General features: G+C 38.3%; 1 protein-coding gene across 2 annotated transcripts in view; it reads left to right on the top strand.

Annotated features, from left to right (window-relative positions):
* Positions 1 to 21,099, top strand: part of USP9X (ubiquitin specific peptidase 9 X-linked) — a 108,938-nt gene that overhangs the window by 52,071 nt on the left and 35,768 nt on the right. For both annotated transcript variants that reach the window (XM_083362657.1, XM_083362656.1), the window contains 12 exons: positions 1,818 to 1,951; positions 2,393 to 2,480; positions 3,289 to 3,631; positions 4,738 to 4,833; positions 7,391 to 7,602; positions 8,348 to 8,588; positions 8,784 to 8,933; positions 9,018 to 9,138; positions 13,503 to 13,633; positions 14,691 to 14,969; positions 16,095 to 16,220; positions 20,245 to 20,370. In XM_083362657.1, the coding sequence (XP_083218783.1) occupies positions 1,818 to 1,951; positions 2,393 to 2,480; positions 3,289 to 3,631; positions 4,738 to 4,833; positions 7,391 to 7,602; positions 8,348 to 8,588; positions 8,784 to 8,933; positions 9,018 to 9,138; positions 13,503 to 13,633; positions 14,691 to 14,969; positions 16,095 to 16,220; positions 20,245 to 20,370 (2,047 nt within the window). The remainder of the gene's footprint in view (positions 1 to 1,817; positions 1,952 to 2,392; positions 2,481 to 3,288; positions 3,632 to 4,737; positions 4,834 to 7,390; positions 7,603 to 8,347; positions 8,589 to 8,783; positions 8,934 to 9,017; positions 9,139 to 13,502; positions 13,634 to 14,690; positions 14,970 to 16,094; positions 16,221 to 20,244; positions 20,371 to 21,099) is intronic.

The following is a 21,099-nucleotide window of genomic DNA, read 5'->3' as shown; positions in this document are numbered from 1 at the left end:
GTGACAAGAATGTGACTTTGAGAATGGATAGGGGCAAAAGAAAGTCTTATGAAGGAGTCCCCAATCTCTTCAGCTCATTAGCCTTTTCATGAAGTTTCAGATTGCTCATTGACACACACACCCCAAACATTTATTGTATGAAAATAATAATACTTTAATATAATATAAATAATACTGAAACAATAATGGATAACCTCATTGACTTGTGGGAGTTGATGTTGACCATTTTGGAGAACTCTGGTTTAAGGAATTTGAAATAAGACTGTATTGGTCAGTTAAATCTTTGGATATTGTTAAGGTGCAAATTGTTAGAGTATAAATTTGGTGTGGTGGGGGATAAGAGAAATATTGAAGCTGAGTTGCCATTAATATTCATGTCAATTATTTCAATTTTAAAAGAGCAATTGAGAAAGTCATAATTAAGAACATATTTATCTTCATTGCATGGTTGGCAGTGTTTCACGAATTAGGGGTACAATTCAGTCCTTTGACCGTCAGAGCACAAAGAACATATAGATAGTTCTCATTTAATAATAGGAATTGGAGCAGGAATTTTCATTGCTAAGCAGCACAATATGATGTCTAATGACCACACCACTTAATAATGGAAACTTTGCATTTCTGGTTTCCATTGTTAAGCAAAGCCTATGCAGTCATCAAGTGCAATGTCATATCGTCAGTATTCATGACCACCTGCTGGCTTCCCCATTGACTTTGTTGGAAGCCAGCAAAGAAAGTTACAAATGATGATCATGTGATCGTAGGACATTGTGACATGGTAAGTACGAGGACTTACATAAGTAGCACTTGTTCAGTGCCACCATAAGTTTGAATGGTCACTGAATGAGTGATCATTAAGCAAGAACCATCTGTTCTCACCAGAAGAGAGGAATGGTCAAGATGTTTGACCTATAAAATTATCCCAAACAGCTAAAAATGGATTGAAATCACCCTGTTCATATTGTGCCACTGAATTTTTTTGATGCGATTGTAGGGTTTTAAGGACCTATCAACTATATTGGACTTAACATCTTTCTTCTGTCAGAAAACAGCATTCATCTTCATATTGGATTTTAAATTTGTCAATAATTTTTGCTAGATGGCAAACTATGGTTCAGACATTTTTCAGAAGAGATTGTATTATGGTATAGAGCAGGGGTCTCCTGTGGACCAGCACCAGTCCGCAGCATGCCAGAAACCGTCTGCTCAAACAAGCAAAACCCATCCACAGGATGCAGGCAGTACATGAAACCACGCCCCCTCTGGTCCATGAAAAATCTCTCCTCACGGAACCAGTCCCTGGTACCCAAAAGGTTGGGGACCTCTGGTATAGAGAACAGGTTGAACAATTCAATAAGCTATGAAAACAGTTCCATGACAGATTTTATGAAGAGAGTGCCTTTGATATAAAGCTGTAGTTCCTGATGTTTATTCTGTTACATATTGAATTTTAAATTGACTTGGTTTATGATTATTCCATTTTGAATGGGATTTTAGTTTAAAAATGTAATACAATTTTTTTAAAATTTTAATTCCATTTATATCCCGCCCTTCTCCGAAGACTCAGGGCGGCTTACAAACCTAGCAGTAGCCTTCATTCTATGTATATGCCTGCTTATTAGGGCTTTCACACACACCCCAAGCGGCATTATTACAAAGTCAGCTTAATTGCCCCCAACAATCTGGGTCCTCATTTTACCTACCTCGGAAGGATGGAAGGCTGAGTCAACCTTTGGACTGTCATTTACTTTCTATTAATAGTATTCAATGGAAATATATTAAATATTCACCTATAAGTTTTATGTTTTTAATTGCAGTCAAACTCAGCGAGCCCCCCATGTATTTTATCGTCATGACTTAATCAATCAGCTTCAGCACAATCATGCTCTAGTAACTTTAGTTGCAGAAAATCTTTCAGCATATATGGAAAGCATGCGACAATATGCTAAAGGTGAGTAAAATTTTAAAGTTGTTTAGCTTATTAAAATGTAAGCGTTTTCTCTCCTAAGCGTTGTTAGCTACTGAAAGCTAGTATTTTAATCTGAGAAATGTGAGATCAGCTACTTATTGAGGAACCTGTAAAATCCATTCATAAACAAAAAGTGTTCAGCACATGGATTTGTTTTGCAAAAGTAAAATATTTTTCACAGTCTATTTCTATGCAGTTTATGAAACATTTTTAAATTGTAAATAAATTTTGGCAAAGAATTTTTGACTAAAGTGTAAAAGAATCATAAAGGACATTGGTATGGCTATCTCAGTTGTTGCATATCTAAAAGATAAATGGTTCAGCAATATTAAAATGTTGGCAATTCTAAATGGATTTCCTTGGATACATTGGGACTTACTAATAATTAAACTTATATAACATCTGTTTCTTTAAAAATTGCAGAGCATGGAGAATATGATCCACAAACTGTAAGGCCAGGAAGTAGATACAGTCATGTTCAAGAAGTCCAAGAGCGGTTGAACTTTTTACGGTTGGTTTAAGCACAGCTTGTGTTTTTGTTTTTTTTAGGGGGGGGAGGCAGAGTAAAAATGTTTTTTAGGCAGAGAAAATATATTTGTTTACTTAGGTGAAGTATATTTACTTAGGTGAAGTATATTCCTATTGCAATATTTGTAGCATAAGCTGATTCCAATTTGTAAAGATTATTACAGAAATATCCTTAGCAAGAGATTACATTTCTTACATCTTAATTTTGATCCTGTCAGCCTGATTCCATTCATTTACATTAAATATTGATACACCTACCTTTAACCTCTTTCAGATGGACCCATTTCAGGTATATTGTTTTCCCTAGAATTCCTGCAGTCAGAACAATTCATAGCCAAGCTGCTCCAGAAGGATGGAAAAGGAAGTAGTTCCTTTTTGAATAAATGGATCTGTATATTTCTTGATTCATCAAAGCAAATTTGAATAGCTAGTTGAATCCAGCAATTAGTAAATATTAAAGAGAAACTTGGCCTGTCAGGATTTGGAAGGAAATATCTTGAATGAAATTCACAGAGATACAGTTTATGTGCCTGTCCAGATTTTCTTGTATTTATCCCCTTAATATTTTACAGTAGTCAAAGAATAGTAAATACAGTAACTTCCTTTTATGAACATTAAGAATAGTAATGTAAAAGTATGTAATGTAGACGTTATGTAATACTGCAAAATTATCTTTTTTTCTCTTGGAAATTTCAAAATTTTGGAATTTAGGTACATGGTAAACTTTATTTTTAAAGTATTCATGGGATTAATACATATTTCTAATGATTTGTTTCTTTGTTTTCTGCAAGATTTTTACTGAAGGATGGTCAATTGTGGCTCTGTGCTCCTCAGGCAAAACAAATATGGAAATGTTTAGCAGAAAATGCAGTCTATCTGTGTGATCGTGAAGCCTGTTTTAAATGGTATTCTAAACTAATGGGAGATGAACCGGACTTAGACCCTGACATTAATAAAGACTTTTTTGAAAACAATGTTCTTCAATTGGACCCTTCACTCTTAACAGAAAATGGCATGAAATGTTTTGAACGTTTCTTCAAAGCTGTGAACTGTCGGGAAGGAAAGCTAGTAGCAAAGAGACGGGCCTACATGATGGATGACTTGGAATTAATAGGACTAGATTATCTTTGGAGAGTAAGTGTAAAAATATGCATCTATTCAAATTGAGACAGTCGTTTACTTTCTGTTAATAGTATTAATGGTACTGAAAAACACTATTTTTTAAAAGTAGGTAAATCAATAATTACATATAAGTGGAATAAAGAATCAACTCTGTTATTCTATTCTCAACAAATTTATCAACTATGTAGCAGAACCTTGTCTGACATAATGGACTTTGTAGGCAATTTTCTTAAGTAATTTACTTAATTTATGTCATATAATTGAGAAGTTGATGTAAATATCATTAACTGATTGCGACAAATTATTTCCTATGTGATGTCATCACACAGGTGAAATAATTTGTCAGTATGATACAAATTCTTTAAACACATTTGAGAATAATGGTCAACCCCTTCTTCAGAGTACTCCATTACAGCCCACAGAAAGATTTTATTATTTCCAAATTATAGGGAAAAGATGCAATGACTACATCTTTTTTAATAGGAAAAGTGAAGTGTGCCCATTGTTCTTAACTATTCTCCCACAGTTATTTAAGGTAATAGTAAATTCATACTAGTACTGCCTGGGAAATGGCAACATAACCAAAATGTAAACAAAAATAGTATTCCACTAACAAATCTAGGAGATTTAACCATGTTTACAGTATTTACTTGGTATTCGCTTTTTAAGTAGTGAGTTGGCTTTCTAGGAAGTTTTTGTGTAGCTTCTTATGAGAACACTGGATGTAATCTAGATTGCCATACAATAGCATATTCTGGGGAAAAAACCACAGTACTTTCTGTATCATGCTATTCTAGCCACGTGGTATATGGTCTGCCAATTTCTAGAAGTTAAAAACCAGAAGTGCTTTGTCATATTTGTCATATTTTGGATGATGTAGCCTGTAATAGAACCAGAATACTCCTAGAATAACAGAAACTGCTATTGTTTGGAGTATTCTGAAAAATGGCATAAAACTTCAAGAATGAGCAGAGTAGTATGGATATTCCAAAGTTTTTAAGAACATTCCATTTCCAAAATAATAGGTTGGGCTTACGCTATTTTAGATCATTTTAAATAGAATTAGTATACAAAGTTTTGTTGTACAATTTTAGCTTATGCTTTATGCTGCTGTTTAGGTTGTGATTCAAGGGAATGATGATATTGGCAGTCGAGCGATAGATCTGTTGAAGGAGATTTATACCAACCTTGGTCCAAGATTACAGGTTAATCAGGTAAAATATTACAGTAATTTCTTTCTATAGAAAGTTTTGTTGCAATTTCAGAAGAATAAAACCATTTTTTGTAAATAGTCATCCAAAGAGCCTAGCTCAGAAATAGTCATTTCAAATTTCACATGGAATATTGCTTAATATAGACCTGTTTAATAATATGTTATCAACCTCCCCAAATGTGCTCTGACATAAGCAGATATATTTACCTAATTTGGGTGGTTCATAATTTTAATTATTTTATAATAATGTAATGTTCTGTGGCAGGAAGGGTTGGACTAGTGAAGGCTGCTATTTTGACATTAATCTTTGTTAACTGGGCTAAAGTATTAATGTTCTGTCAGACTACATGACAGTTATGATTAATATTCTTTGTATTTGGGACAGTGCTTATACTGCTACAGTAAATATGTTTGGCTTGTTAATGAACTTTTAAAATAGTTTTTGGAATTATAAAACTGGGAAACCTGAACTTCTTCATGTAATATATATATACAGTGGGACAAAAAAGTATTTAGTCAGCCACCAATTGTGCAAGTTCTCCCACTTTAAAAGATGAGAGAGGCCTGTAATTTTCATCATAGGTATACCTCAACTATGAGAGACAAAATGGGGGGAAAGAATCCAGGAAATCACATTGTAGGATTTCTAATGAATTAATTTGTACATTCCTCGGTAAAATAAGTATTTGGTCACCTACAAATAAGCAAGATTTCTGGCTCTCACAGACCTGTAACTACTTCTTTAAGAGGCTCCTCTGTCCTCCACTTGTTACCTGTATGAATGGCACCTGGTTGAACTTGTTATCAGTATAAAAGACACCAGCCCACAACCTCAAACAGTCACACTCCAAACTCCACTATGACCAAGACCAAAGAGCTGTCGAAGGACACCAGAAACAAAATTGTAGACCTGCACCATGCTGGGAAGACTGAATTTGCAATAGGCAAGCAGCTTGGTGTGAAGAAATCAACTGTGGGAGCAATTATTAGAAAATGGAAGACATACAAGACCACTGATAATCTCCCTCATTCTGGGGCTTCACGCAAGATCTCACCCCGTGGGGTCAAAATGATCACAAGAACAGTGAGCAAAAATCCCAGAACCACACAGGGGGGCCTAGAGAATGACCTGCAGAGAGCTGGGACCAAAGTAACAAAGGCTACCATCAGTAACACACTACGCCGCCAGGGACTCAAATCCTGCAGTGCCAGATGTGTCCCCCTGCTTAAGCCAGTACATGTCTGGGCCCGTCTGAAGTTTGCTAGAGAGCATTTGGATGATCCAGAACAGAATTGGGAGAATGTCATATGGTCAGATGAAACCAAAGTAGAACTTTTTGGTAAAAACTCAACTTGTTATGTTTGGAAGAGAAACAATGCTGAGTTGCATCCAAAGGACACCATACCTACTGTGAAGCATGGGGGTGGAAACACCATGCTTTGGAGCTGTTTTTCTGCAAAGGGACCAGGACGACTGATCCGTGTAGAGGAAAGAATGATTGGGGCCATGTATCATGAGATTTTGAGTGAAAACCTCCTTCCATCAGCAAGGGCATTGAAGATGAAACGTGGCTGGGTCTTTCAGCATGACAGTGATCCCAAACACACCGCCCGGGCAACAAGGGAGTGGCTTCATAAGAAGCATTTCAAGGTCCTGGAGTGGCCTAGCCAGTCTCCAGATCTCAACCCCATAGAAAACCTTTGGAGGGAGTTGAAAGTCCGTGTTGCCCAGCGACAGCCCCAAAACATCACTGCTCTAGAGGAGATCTGCACGGAGGAATGGGCCAAAATACTAGCAACAGTGTGTGCAAACCTTGTGAAGACTTACAGAAAACGTTTGACCTCTGTCATTGCCAACAAAGAGTATATAACAAAGTATTGAGATGAACTTTTGTTATTGACCAAATATTTATTTTCCACCATAATTTGCAAATAAATTCGTTAGAAATCCTGCAATGTGATTTCCTGGATTCTATCCCCCCCCCCATTTTGTCTCTCATAGTTGAGGTATACCTATGATGAAAATTACAGGCCTCTCTCATCTTTTTAAGTGGGAGAACTTGCACAATTGGTGGCTGACTAAATACTTGTTTGTCCCACTGTGTGTGTGTGTGTGTATACATACACACACACACACACACACACACACACACACACACATATATATATATATATATATATATATATATATATATATATATATATGTAAATTTTAAAGGGGGACTGATATGCATTTCAAACTTATTTGTTTTCATCAGTCAGCCATACCCTTTAATTTAATTACAACCCTTTAATTCTTTGTTAGCAATCTAAAATTTACACAAATATGAGCTGTCACTGTTGTAACTACTGCCTGTCGATGGCCTTCTGTTAGGCTGAAACAGGAAATAAAGATTTGTCCCATGTTTGGGGCCTAGCAAGGTAATCTAAATAGTTAACAAGCATTTAACATACACACACACACACACACACACACACACACACACACACACACACAAACACACACATATATATATATATAAAATTGATAAATTATGGCTCTTTTGATATTTGTACAGGTAGTTATCCATGAGGACTTTATTCAGTCCTGTTTTGATCGTTTGAAGGCATCCTATGATACTTTATGCGTTTTGGATGGAGATAAAGACAGTATTAATTGTGCAAGACAAGAAGCAATAAGAATGGTGCGAGTGTTGACTGTTTTAAGAGAGTATATAAATGAATGTGATAGTGATTACCATGAAGAACGAACAATTCTACCAATGTCAAGGTTTGTGGAAAGGTTTCCTAGGGTGCAATGTTTGAATTATTAATTAGATATGGTTCAAATTACTAGTTATTATATAGGTATTACAATAAGATACATACGTCTGAGTGCATATGCTTAGGATTTTGCTACTCAACTTATTTTCTCAATTGTCTGAAGTCTTATCTAAATATAATAGTTTGTATGTGCAGTTCAACAGAATTATAAATGTCATGTTTATTATACTTCACACGTGCAAGGAAAATATTTAAATCCCATTTATATCCCACCCTCCTCCGAAGACTCAGGGCGGCTTACAATCTAAAGCACAAAGTGCTTAGCAATAGCCTTCATTCTATGTATATACCTGCTTATTAGGGCTTTTGCCCCCCCCCCCCCCAGCGGCATTTTTACAAAGTCAGCTTATTGCCCCCAACAATCTGGGTCCTCATTTTACCTACCTCGGAAGGATGGAAGGCTGAGTCAACCTTGAGCCTGGTGGGATGTGAACCTGCACTAATTGCAGGCAGCTGGTGTTACTTAAGGAGGCATTAGCCCACTGCTCCACCAAGGCTATTATTTTTATCTGACTTACAAAATAAATAGCCATCCCTGTCAGAAGCATTTACAAGTAAACACATTTTCTTATTAGCAAATTGTCAATGTTTTAAAAATAAGTAAACATATTTATTAATTGTATTTTACCATATTAACATTCTTAAATATCCAGAATAATTTTAACTAGAATTTCATTTCCCTGTATTTTCAGAGCTTTTCGTGGTAAGCACATCTCTCTGGTAGTTCGTTTTCCAAACCAAGGTCGTCAGGTGGAAGATTTGGATGTTTGGTCTCATACAAATGATACCATTGGCTCAGTCAGACGTTACATACTCAACCGTATTAAAGCCAACAGTGCACATACCAAAGTCGAATTATTTATTGGAGGTGAACTAGTAGATCCTGTAGATGATAGGAAATTAATTGGACAATTAAATCTAAAAGATAAAACAGTAAGTACTACGAAAAATTATATATCAATAAAATGTATGTCCATAACAATATAAATATAATGTGTAATGATAGAATTATGCATTAGTAAACTTACGCACTTGTAGTTTAATACCTGCAGAAGCTGTTAAAAATAGTTATGCTTCACTACTTCATGCAGTTTATCAATTTACATCTGCATTTTACTCTGTCTGCAGTTAATTACAGCAAAGCTTACACAGATAAGTTCCAATATGCCTTCAAGCCCTGATAGTTCTTCTGATTCTTCTACGGGTTCTCCTGGTAACCATGGCAATCATTATAGTGATGGTCCAAATCCAGAAGTTGAAAGTTGCTTGCCTGGAGTTGTAAGTAAAAGAACATCTAAATTTATAATGCTAGGCAAACATTTAAAATTTGCGTCTTGTGACAAGTTTTTATTTTTATTGTAGATTATGTCACTGCATCCTAGATACATCTCATTTCTTTGGCAAGTTGCAGACCTAGGCAGTAGTCTAAATATGCCATCCCTTAGAGATGGTGCACGTATCCTTATGAAATTAATGCCACCAGGTAATTTTTTTTTATTCTATAATTTTCAATTGAAATATATATTTGCTAATGCAAAGACCATAAAGGGTATATATAAAGTCTACACACCCCTGTTAAAATGCAAGGTTTTTGAGATGTAAAAAAATCAATATAAATCACTTCAGAATTTTTTTCCATCTTTAACACAACATATAAACTCTACAATTCAGTTGAAAAAAATTGAAATCTTTTGGAGGGAAAAAATAAAAATACGTACAAAAATGTAGTTGCATAAGTGTGCGCACCCTTAAACTAATATTTTGTTAAAGCACACTTTGATTTTATGACAGCATTCAGTCTTGGGGTAGGAACCTATCAGCATGGCACATCTGGTCTTGGGAAACTTTACCTACTCTTCCTTATAGATGCACTCCATGCATTTGTTGACGTATTTATTTATTACGGTATTTAAATTTATATGGCTGCCCACTCACTCTCAGTGGCTGTGGACAGCTTATGAAAATTGAAACCCAATATACAAACAATAAAAACAATCACCCACTCCCCTGGCAACAACAATCAATCAGATAAGCCACTTGATGGGCTCCATCCCACTTTGGGATCCCCCGACCTGTTGGTAAAACAAGGTCTTCAGGGCTTTATGAAAGGCTGTCAAAGTGTGTGGGGGGGGGCAATCTAATCTCTGCAGGGATGATGCTCCAAAGGGGAGGGAGTAACGGAAAAGGTCCTTCTTCTGGGTCCTGCCAGTTGCACCTTCTTCTTTGGAGAAGGGACCTGCAACATTCCCTGCCTCCCTGCTCTAGCGAGTTGGATAGATACGAAGGGATGGGAAAAGACAGTCCTTTAAATAACCTGGTCCCAAGCCACGTAGGGCTTTAAAAAGGTGACAGCCAGCAACTTGAATTGTACCCAGAAGCAAATCGGCAGCCAGTGCAGCTCCTGCATAGGGGATAACACCTGTGCACATCTAGGTATTCACAAGCCACGTGGGCTGCTGCATTTTGAACCAATTGGAGCTTCTGGATACTTTTTAAGGGCATCCCACTGAAGAGCACATTGCAATAGTCAAGATGGGAGGTGACTAGGGTGCGAGTGACAGTGAAATGTTGGTCCAGGAAAGAGTGTAACTGATGCACAACCCGCATTTGCACAAAGGCCCGCTTGGCCACAACTGCCACTTTCTTGAGCAGGAGTCGTGAGTCCGGGAGAACCCCCAGATTACGCACTGGGTCTGTCTGGGGCAGTGTCACCCCACCAGTGATGGCAATTCTCTGTGGACCAAAGAACCCCAAACCCAGAGCCATTCAGTCCTAATCAGGTTCACTTTCAGCCTTTTACTCCCCATCCAGCCCTTAATAGCCTCCAAGTACTGCAAGATGGAGTAACAGCATTGCTTAACTCGCCATGGTCTGAGACATACAGCTGGTTGTCCTCAGCATATTGATGATATCTTGGTCCATGGTGGTGGATGATCTCACCTAGGGGCTTCATATAGCTGTTAATTAGACAGAAGCAAAGAGAGTACCGAGCCCTGCCGGACTCCACAAAACAAGGGACAAAGGCTGGACCTCTTGCTTCCCATGAAAACCAACTCAGAGGAACCATAAAGGAAGGAATTGAACCAAGACAACACAGATCCCCCTCACACCCAGCCCCTGAAACCGCTTCAAAAGGATAACATGGTTAATGGTATCGAAGGGCTCCTTAAAATGCTGGGGCATCGTCCCTTCTCATAGGGAAGCATTAAATCACCACCAGAATACACCCACATGTCCCTTCCTCGGAATCTTTCACAAGCCAGAAGGGACATGGATCTGAAATACAGGTGCTTGCACTCATACTGCCTAGGATTTTGTCCACTTCCTCAGGAGCAATGGGATGAAACTATTCCCAGATAACTGGGCAAAAACCAGGTGCCTCCACGTTGCCATCTAACTGGGAACAAAGCTAAGCAATTTTGTCTTCCAGAAAATCAGCAGATTCCTCACTGCACCCCTTCAGGTAGACCTTGGTATCCTCCTTTCCCAGGAGGAGATGGCTCACCTTAAAGAGGGCCGCTGGCCAATATATGCACATGCAGTTAGTGCAGAGAAGTACTTAATGCTTCACCACCTGAATTGCCATGAGGTAGGCCTTAATAGCAGCTCTTACCTGTGTTCGATTGTTCGTCCTCGTCTTCCATCAGTGGTGCTCTAGATGTCTCTTGGTCCGTTTCATCCCTCTCAATTCCTTGAGGGCATTCCCGTGCACAGCCTTCATCAGATCATCCCTGTTAGGCATATGATGATAGCCTACATATTGGGTTGGAAATATATAAGCCATGATGATGTTGTAACTTTAAGAAGGTAATTGATCCATGGGCGTGTGAGGTTGCTCATGGCCATAAGAGGGAGCTAGAAACATAGATTCTCTCTTTCACTGGATCTCTCTGAATATCTGAATTTGCTGATCGCTCTATTATTGTTTTTTTGCTCTGTATCTGCATAACTGTTTTTGACCTCTGGACCGGTAAGAAGACTTTGTATTTTGGATTATTCCTTGGACTGTTGCTATTGTGTATGACCTGGACTGTTTATTTTTGACCATGCATTTTTGTTCTTACACCACCTCAAAGTATAATAATTTTTGCTTTTACAACTCAGTGTACTCTTGTGGTTACTGTGTGACTCTTACTGCTCTCGGTACCCTTCCTTGTCTGTGCAACTCTGGTAGCACAAGGAGACCTCTGCACAACAATACCTAACAATCCCACAGATTTTCAGTTGTATTCAGGTTTGGGCTCTGGCTGGTCCATTCCAAAACTCTGATCATCTTCTGGTGAAGCCATTATTTTGCTGATTTGAAAGTACGCTTTGGGTTACTGTAATATTGAAAGGTGAAATTCATCTTCAGCATTTTAGCAGAGGCCTGAAAGTTCTGTGCCAAAATTCACTGATATTTGAAATTGTTCATAATTCCCACCACTTTAAATCCCCAGTTCCAACTGAAGAAAAGCAAATCCAAAGCATAATGCTGCTATCACCGTGCTCTACTGGGCACGGTGTACTTTCGATATGCAGTGTTGTTTTTGCGCCAAACATACTTTTTGAAATTATGAACAAAAAGTTCAACCTTGGTCTCATCAGACCATAACACATTTGATGTAGGTTTTGGAAAATGTATCTGGGCATGAATGTTTTTTATTGTAAGAAAAGGCTTCTGTCTTGCCAACCTATCCCACAGTCCAGACATTTAAAGAATATTGGAGATTGTTGTCACATGTAGTACACAATCAGTACTTGTCAGAAATTCCTGCAGTTCCTTTAATGTTGCTGTAGGCTTCTTGGTAGCCTCTCAGATCAGTTCTCTTCTTGTTCATTTCATGAATTTTTGAGGGACATCCAGTTCTTGGTAATGTCACTGTTGTGCTATATTTTCTCCACTTGTTGATGACTGTCTTCATTGCGTTCCATGGTATAGCCCAGGGGTAGGCAACCTCGGCTCTTTTATGACTCGTGGACTTCAACTCCCAGAATTCCTGAGCCAGCCATGCTGGCTCAGGAATTCTGGGAGTTGAAGTCCACGAGTCATAAAAGAGCCGAGGTTGCCTACCCCGGGTATAGCCAATACTTTAGAAATTTTTTGTCCTCGTCTCCTGACTGATACCTTCCAACTATGAGAGATCTCTTTGATGCTTTGTAAGCTTTTTGCAAACCATGGATTTTCTGTAAGAGGCAACTGAGTAAATGTCTGAAAAATCCTACTAGAACAGCTGGATTTGATATGGGCTTGATCATAGACACTTTAATTGATGGCAGGTGTGTGTACTAACTACTGTTTAATATGTTTGAATACGATTGGTTAATTCTGAACACCCTATATCCGAATTTATAAGAAGGTGTGCACATTTATTGTAACCATGATATTGTAAGATTTTTATTTTTATTGCCCTGAAAGATTTATTTTTCCATTGAATTGTGCAGCTTATATGTTGTATCAAAGGTAGTAAAAATTCTGAAGTGATTTGTCTTGGTCTGATTTCTTTTTATATCTCTCAAACCTGACATTTTAACAGGAGTGTGCAGACATTTTATATCCACTGTATACTTCCAAATTTACCACTACACAATAATCAATGTTACTTAATTCTCATTAAAATTCAAAATTAGCACAGTACATAGTAGAAGTTTGCACTTAGATTCAAAATGGGAAAAGTACCTTCTGAATGAGCATAGTTGTTATATCTGACAGCAGCACCTTTAAAAAGCTGGTTTCAGAAATGTTTTGATGTTTGATTTCTGATGTAACTTCAATGCATTTCAGTTTGAAAGATGTTTTGAGAAATCAATGTTTTTCATAATATTTGGGGGAAGAAATACTTTTAAATTTTGTTTTATGTATTTCAGATAATACTACTATAGAGAAATTAAGAGCTATCTGTTTAGACCATGCAAAACTTGGTGACAGCAGCCTTAGTCCATCCCTTGATTCCCTGTTCTTTGGACCTTCTGCTTCACAAGTGCTATATCTTACGGAGGTTTGTGTAGAGTTAATATTTTAGCTAAGTGTAGAGCCAGCTTGGCATAGTAGTTCAATCATCAAACTAGAAACCAGAAGACCCATTAGTCCTAGACCCTCTTTGGACATAAAACTGGCTGGGGTGACCTTGAACTAGTCACTTTCTCTCAACCTTAGGAAGGAGGCAATGGGAAACCACTTCTTGAAAAACCTTGCCAAGAAAACTGCAGACTTGTCCAGGCAGTTTCTGAGAATTGAACACATTTGAAAGAAGAAGAAGAAGAAAAAAGTCACGTATCAATCCAGTCTTATTTTTTTTAAAAAAAGCTTGTGGTGGTCAGTCATTTTTTTAATGGCTGAAATAAAGAGGCTTGTAGTTATTTTGAGATACATTTTCCAGAAATGTACTATTTTTATACCACAGCTTTCCAAAAGTTTTTTTTTCTTAAATTACTTGAATCTAAGAAATGTCACTGGGTTCTCGTTTTGGGGAATTGTACATAACATTTCAGAGGGGGGAAGATAGTATTCCTTACATTATTAATTTTGAGATTTTTAGACATGGAACATAGGGAAAACCTTCTGGGGTTTCTGGGAGTTGGGTGGCCTAAGCATATGATAAAATTATTATTATATTGCTATGTATAAAAAATGTGTAATCACAACTGGCAGTTCTTTAGCTAATGTTGACCATGCAATTCTTTCCAATAAACTAGTATGTTGTAGTGTATCAGTGCAGTATATGTGCAGATCAAGCAGTGTTGCCTTTTGCAATTGACAGATGGAAATTTTGTCAATTATGTATTTAATAAGTGCTGTCCAAGATTTTTTTTGGTATGGTACCCAATGTGTCGATAACCACTGGGACCATCACCAGCAGTTTATGCCACAACCTTCATTTTTTTGTACCTTGATATCATCATCATCATCATCATAATCATATTAATGAATTATCACATTATTCTGATAAATATTAATAATTCTATATATCGTACCGATCCTGCAGTCCAATGACTGACTTTTGAAAGCAGTTTTACTAAAATGACATTTTTGTATCTTTTCTCTATATTTTCCAGGTAGTCTATGCCTTGTTAATGCCTGCCAATTTGCCTCTGGGAGAAGAAGCTACTGACTTTCAGTTCAACTTCTTAAAAAGTGGTGGCTTACCTTTGGTGTTGAGTATGCTGACTAGAAATAATTTCCTGCCAAATGCAGATATGGAAACAAGAAGAGGGGCCTACCTAAATGCTTTAAAAATAGCAAAACTACTGCTGACTGCAATTGGTTATGGCCACGTGAGAGCTGTCGCAGAAGCTTGTCAACCAGTTGTAGAGGGAACGAGCCCAATGTCACCGGTAACCATAATTATTTTGGTATAATTTTAATTAGGAAGTTTTTACAGAGCCGAACAAGAAAGGGTATATAAAAAATAGAAAAATAAAAAGTGTTAGAAACAATACAAATAAAGGAAAAAAAAGTTGACACAGCTTCCAATCATTAAAAACAAAATCTATTATTTACTTCTCGCATTGGCATTTGAACCAAATAAATCCTATTATTTCCTTCTCACATTGGCCAAATAAATTTATCTAAGGCTTCTGGAAACTGTGGGCTTCCATTTCCTCTCCTTTGTCATTTTGTTAGCATTGGTTATTTTCTGCATGAATACTTCCTGCTGTTATCTTAAGTTTGAAGTCATTGCTTGGACCTTTTCATCACATAAAGTCCATTTGTCCATCAGGAGCCATTTAATGATCCCAATTGGTAAGGTGCCAGTTGAAGGATAGTAAATAAGTACATAGAGAATAGCATAAATTAGAAGTGATCATTTATATAGCTTAATCTGACCTGCATTCAAATCATCAATAACTATGCTGGCATTTAGGAAAATCATTAAGATCTGTTTGTTTAAAAGCTGTTAGGGACTGGTGAAATGATAGATTCCTACCCTTGTATCCAGTGATTGGCTATTTGCTAGTAGTGTGATTTCTCCTTGTGATGATGAATACGAAAGGTTTTCTTAATACTGTTTGGTTTATGCTACAAATTTTATATTTGTTTTATTCCAGTTTGCACTATTTTGAAAGCTGCTTAATGTCTTGTTTGCATTGAGCATCATAGACTTGTAAATAGACAGACAGACAACTCAGGATTGATGGAGGAAAAGAAAGTACAGGTAGTCCTCGTCTTACAACAGTTCATTTAGTGACCGTTCAAAGTTACAACGGCACTGAAAATACTGACTTATTCAAACGTATTGTAATAAAATATGGTATTAAAAGTTTGTATGAGATGAAATCTCTGATGTAGGAATTACCAGTACAGTTCTGTTTTAATAAACTTCATATCATAAGGAACATTCATATTAATATTTTTGGTTGTGTTTCCATAAAAGCAATGGGAAAAATGTTCTCAACATACTCTTACTGTTGGACAGAATATGTTCTCCACTTAATAATACTGAAAATAAATCATTGCAGATCAACCAGGCGACTCATGACCAAGCGGTGGTATTGCAAACTGCTCTGCAGAACATTCCCAATCCAACTTCAGAGTGCATGTTAAGAAATGTAGCAATACGCCTTGCACAGCAAATATCCGACGAGGTTAGTATGGTTAAATATTGAGCACTTCCAAACTCTTTGGCTTAAATTTATAGCCTTCTTTCTGAACTACAGTTGCAAGAAAAAGTATGTGAACCCTTTGGGATTACGTGGAGTTTTGCATGAATTGGCCATAGTTCCTCTGTCCTAGTCCTATTAGATCTCTCAGCGGCTTTTGATACCATCGACCATGGTATCCTGCTGCGACGTCTCAGGGGGTTGGGAGTGGGGGGCACCATTTTACAGTGGTTCTCCTCCTACCTCTTGGGCCATTCACAGTCGGTGTTGACGGGAGGGCAGAGGTCCGCCCCGAGGTCTCTTATTTGTGGAGTTCCTCAGGGGTCGGTTCTCTCTCCCCTCCTGTTCAATATCTATATGAAGCCACTGGGTGAGATCATTCGTGGTTTTGTGGTGGGGTATCATCAGTATGCCAATGATACCCAACCTTTTCTTTCCACCCCAAACCAACTCAGTGATGCCCTCGACATGATGTCCCGTTGCCTGGAGGCGGTTCAAGTTTGGATGGGAAGAAACAGGCTCCGACTCAATCCTGCCAAGACTGAGTGGCTGTGCGTACAGGCATCTCGAGTGAACAATTCTATTCCATCTTTAATGATGGGGGGTGAGGTGTTAACCCCCGTCAATAGGGCTCGCAACTTGGGTGTCCTCCTGGACTCGCGGCTTAGTTTTGAAGATCATATAGGAGCTGTCACCAGGGGGGCTTTTGCCTAGGTCCGCCTGTGCGCCAGTTGCGGCCCTATCTGGACCGAGATGCCTTGCGCACAGTCACTCATGCACTCGTGACCTCCCGATTAGACTACTGCAACGCTCTCTACATGGGGCTGCCCTTGAGGACCACTCGGAGGCTTCAGCTGGTGCAGAATGCAGCCGTGCGAGTTGTGATGGCGGCTTCCCGATACTCCCATGTAACACCTCTACTCCGCGAGCTGCATTGGCTTCCGGTTGCCCTCCGGGTGAGATTCAAGGTGCTGGTGATAACCTATAAAGCCCTAAATGGCCTGGGTCCGGGATATTTGAGGGAACACCTGCTGCCGGCATCAAGTTCCCTTCGTCCTGTGCGCTCCCACAGGGAAGGCCTTCTCAGGGTGCCGCCGGCAAAGGATTCCCGGTGGGCAACACCCAGGGGGAGGGCCTTCTCTGTGGGCGCTCCTGCCCTTTGGAACCAGTTACCCGTAGAGCTCAGGACTGCCCCTGATTTTCGTTTGTTCCGCCGGGACCTGAAGAACTGGCTCTTTGAGCTTTCCGGCCAAGACTGAGAATTTTTAATTTTTAACTTATTGTAATTGGGTTTTTTAATTATATAGGGGTTTTAGATTTTAATCAAGGATAATTTAATCTATTTTAATTGTTATTAACTTTTTGTATTGTAATGTTTTAATTGCCTTGTGAACCGCCCTGGGTCCTACGGGAGAAGGGCGGTATATAAGTTCAATCAATCAATCAATCAATAAAATGCGCTCTAAACATCATGTAAGTCACAACAATAGAAAAACACAGTCTGCTTAAAATAATACTACACAAACATTAGCTGTTGTCATGTTTTAATTGAACATAACATGTAAACATTCACAGTGCAGGGTGGAAAAAGTATGTGAACCCCTAGCCTAATGACTTCTCCAAGAGCTAATTGGAGCCAGGAGTGAGCCAACCTTTACTCCAATCAGTGTGATGATATTGGATGTTTTGCTGACAGCTGTCCTGCCCTTTAAAAACACACACCTGTTTTGGGTTTATTGGTCTCAAGAAGCACTGTCTGATGTGAACCATGCCTCGCAGAAAAGAGCTCTCAGAAGACCTACGATCAAGAATTGTTGACTTGCATGAAGCTGGAAAGCATTACAAAAGTATCTCCAAAAGCCTTGATGTTCATGTGTCCACGGTAAGACAGACTGTCTACAAATGGAGAAAGTTTAGCACTGTTGCTACTGTCCCTAGGCGTGGTCCTCCTGTAAAAATGACTGCAAGAGCACAGCGCATAATGCTTAATGAGGTAAAGAAGAATCCTAGAGTGTCAGCTAAAGACCTACAGAAACCTCTGGCACATGCTAACATTTTTGTTGACACATCTACAATAAGGAAAAAATTAAACAAGAATGGAATACATGGGAGGACACCACGGAGGAAGCCATTGCTGTCCAAAAAATATATTGCAGCACGTTTGAAGTTTGCAAAAGAGCACCTGGATGTTCCACAGCACTACTGGCAAAATATACTGTGGACAGATGAAACCAAAATTGAGTTGTTAGGGAAAAACACACAACACTATGTGTGGAGAAAAAAAGGCACAGCACACCAACATCAAAACCTCATCCTCACTGTAAAACATGGCGGAGGGAGCATTATGGTTTGGGGCTGCTTTACTGCCTCAGGGCCTGGACAGATTGTTGTCATTGATGGGAAAATGAATTCCAGAGTTTATCAGGACATTTTGCAGGAAAACGTACGACCATCTGTCCGCCAACTGAAGCTCCGCAGAGGATGGGTGATGCAACAGGACAATGACCCAAAGCATACAAGTAATTCAACAAAACAATGGCTTCAACAGAACAGAATACGCCTTCTGGAGTGGCCCAGTCAGAGTCCTGACCTCAGCCCGATTGAAATGCTGTGGCATGACCTTAAGAGAGCGATTCACACCAGACATCCCAAGAATATTGCTACACTGAAACAGTTTTGTGCAGAGGAGTGGTCCAAAATTACTCCAGATCGTTGTGCAGGTCTGATCTGCAACTACAGGAAACGTTTGGTTGAGGTTATTGCTGCCAAAGGAGGGTCAAGGTGCTGGTGCTGGATTCAAGGTGCTGGTGATGACCTATAAAACCCTAAATGGCATGGGCCCGGATTATCTTAGGGAGCACCTGCTGCCAGCATCAACTTCCCATCATCCTGTGCGCTCCCATAGGGTGGGCCTTCTTAGGGTGCCGCCGGTCAGGGAGTGCCGGCAGGTGATCCCCAGAGGGAGGGCGTTCTGTGTGGGCACGCCTGCCCTATGGAATGACTTACCTGTGGAACTCCGGACTGCCCCCAACCTTCATTCGTTTCATCGGGACCTGAAAACTTGGCTCTTTGATCTATCTGGCCTGGACTGAGGGGTTTTAAGTTTTAAACTTTGTTTTAATTTGTTGGGCTAGTAATTTAATTTAATTTATTTTAATTCTATTTCTATTTTAACTTTTATATTGGTTTTTTAAAAAAACTTTGCCCTGTAAACCGCCCTGAGTCCTTCGGGAATAGGGCAGTATATAAAACTAATTAAATAAATAAATAAATAAATAAATAAAGTCCAAAGGTTGACATACTTTTTCCACCCTGCACTGTGAATGTTTCCATCTTATGTTCAATTAAAACATGACAACAGCTAATCTTTGTTCTAGTATTATTTTAAGCAGACTGTGTTTTTCTATTGTTGTGACTTACATGACGTTTAGAGCGCATTTTATGGCCAATTCATGCAAAACTCCACATAATCCCAAAGGGTTCACATACTTTTTCTTGCAACTGTATTTTTGGTTCTGGGGGGGAAAAACATCGAAGGGCACATACATGACAGACTATAAGTGAATGGAGGCTCTTTGAATCCCATTTGCAGTCACCTGATTCAAGGCATTTTCTAGTGGGCACTGCACGGTACAAATGTAAGCTGTACCTTCTTTCAGTTATATTTACTGTGAATTAATTTGTTGCAAATCATGAATATATAATGTGGTTTGCAAGAAACACATTTATTGTCGTCCTCAGTTGAATTGTACCTAAGGAATTTTGTAAATCTCAGAGGGTGCTTATGGGAAGAGACAGCTGCAGATAGGATTTGCATTTCTAACTTGTGTAATTGTAAAGAAAGTGCAAATGATGAGAAAGCTCTCTTTGAAGACTCTGACTAAGCTAGGTGACTAAATTGTGTTTCTATGAGTCTGATGCAAGACTATGGATTACTATGGTATGGATTCACTTTTACATAATGTGTGAAATGGTAGTTTACTTATTATATTTGTTTTTCTGTTTTTAGGCTTCAAAGTTTATTCCTGATATTTGTGTTATTAGAGCAGTGCAAAAAATAGTATGGGCTTCGGGATGTGGATCAGTACAACTGGTATTCAGCTCAAATGAAGATATTAGTAAAATTTATGAAAAGGTAAGAAAGCTGAATCAGCATTCAGTTCTAACTGGTTTTAATAGGGAGAACTAAACTAAGAAACTTCACGTGGTCTATTTTCAAATAATAGACATTGTTATGGTTGTTTAGATTTTTTTGTAGCTCTTCTAATTTTATTGGCATACTGTTAGAACTATAATGTCTTAGTAGAAAAAATGTTTTATTTAAGATTATTCAGAAAATATTTAATTTTGCAATGTGATACCTCTGTATATAAAATTAAGGCTTATTGCTTTTGCCACAAAATTGCTTAATTCATTATTTCTTTGTGCTTAACTAAATCTGTAGATGCACATAAAATCTGTATTTATATGCATATTTCACATGACATTCATGTATTCCAGTGGGATTTCTTTTGGGCTGTAAAATATTTGCAAGAAATACTTTTGTAAAATATTATATGTAGAATAATTTTAATTAAAACAGATATTTACCTGTTGTTGTATAATCTGTGCCCTATGCTACATCTGAAAATAAATATAATCTGCCCAAACAGATGCCTTAAATTTTTATTATTTTTAGTAAAACTAAAGTAATACTTTGATTATAATTGTATAACTTCAGAAAAGAAGTATGGCTGCTGCTTGTGGTGGATCTAGGCTATATTCTGTGGCCTGATAGAGTGCTGTTAATTTCTCTTCTGAATGTGAAAGATTGTGGGGGGAAAGTATTCCTTTGAGAAACAGATTTATCTAATGAACACATACT

Source organism: Vipera ursinii (assembly GCF_947247035.1).
Source record: "Vipera ursinii genome assembly, chromosome: 4".
NCBI lineage: Eukaryota > Metazoa > Chordata > Lepidosauria > Squamata > Viperidae > Vipera > Vipera ursinii.
The sequence above is the reverse complement of the archived record's forward strand: the minus strand, read 5'-3'. Positions and strand labels throughout refer to the sequence as shown.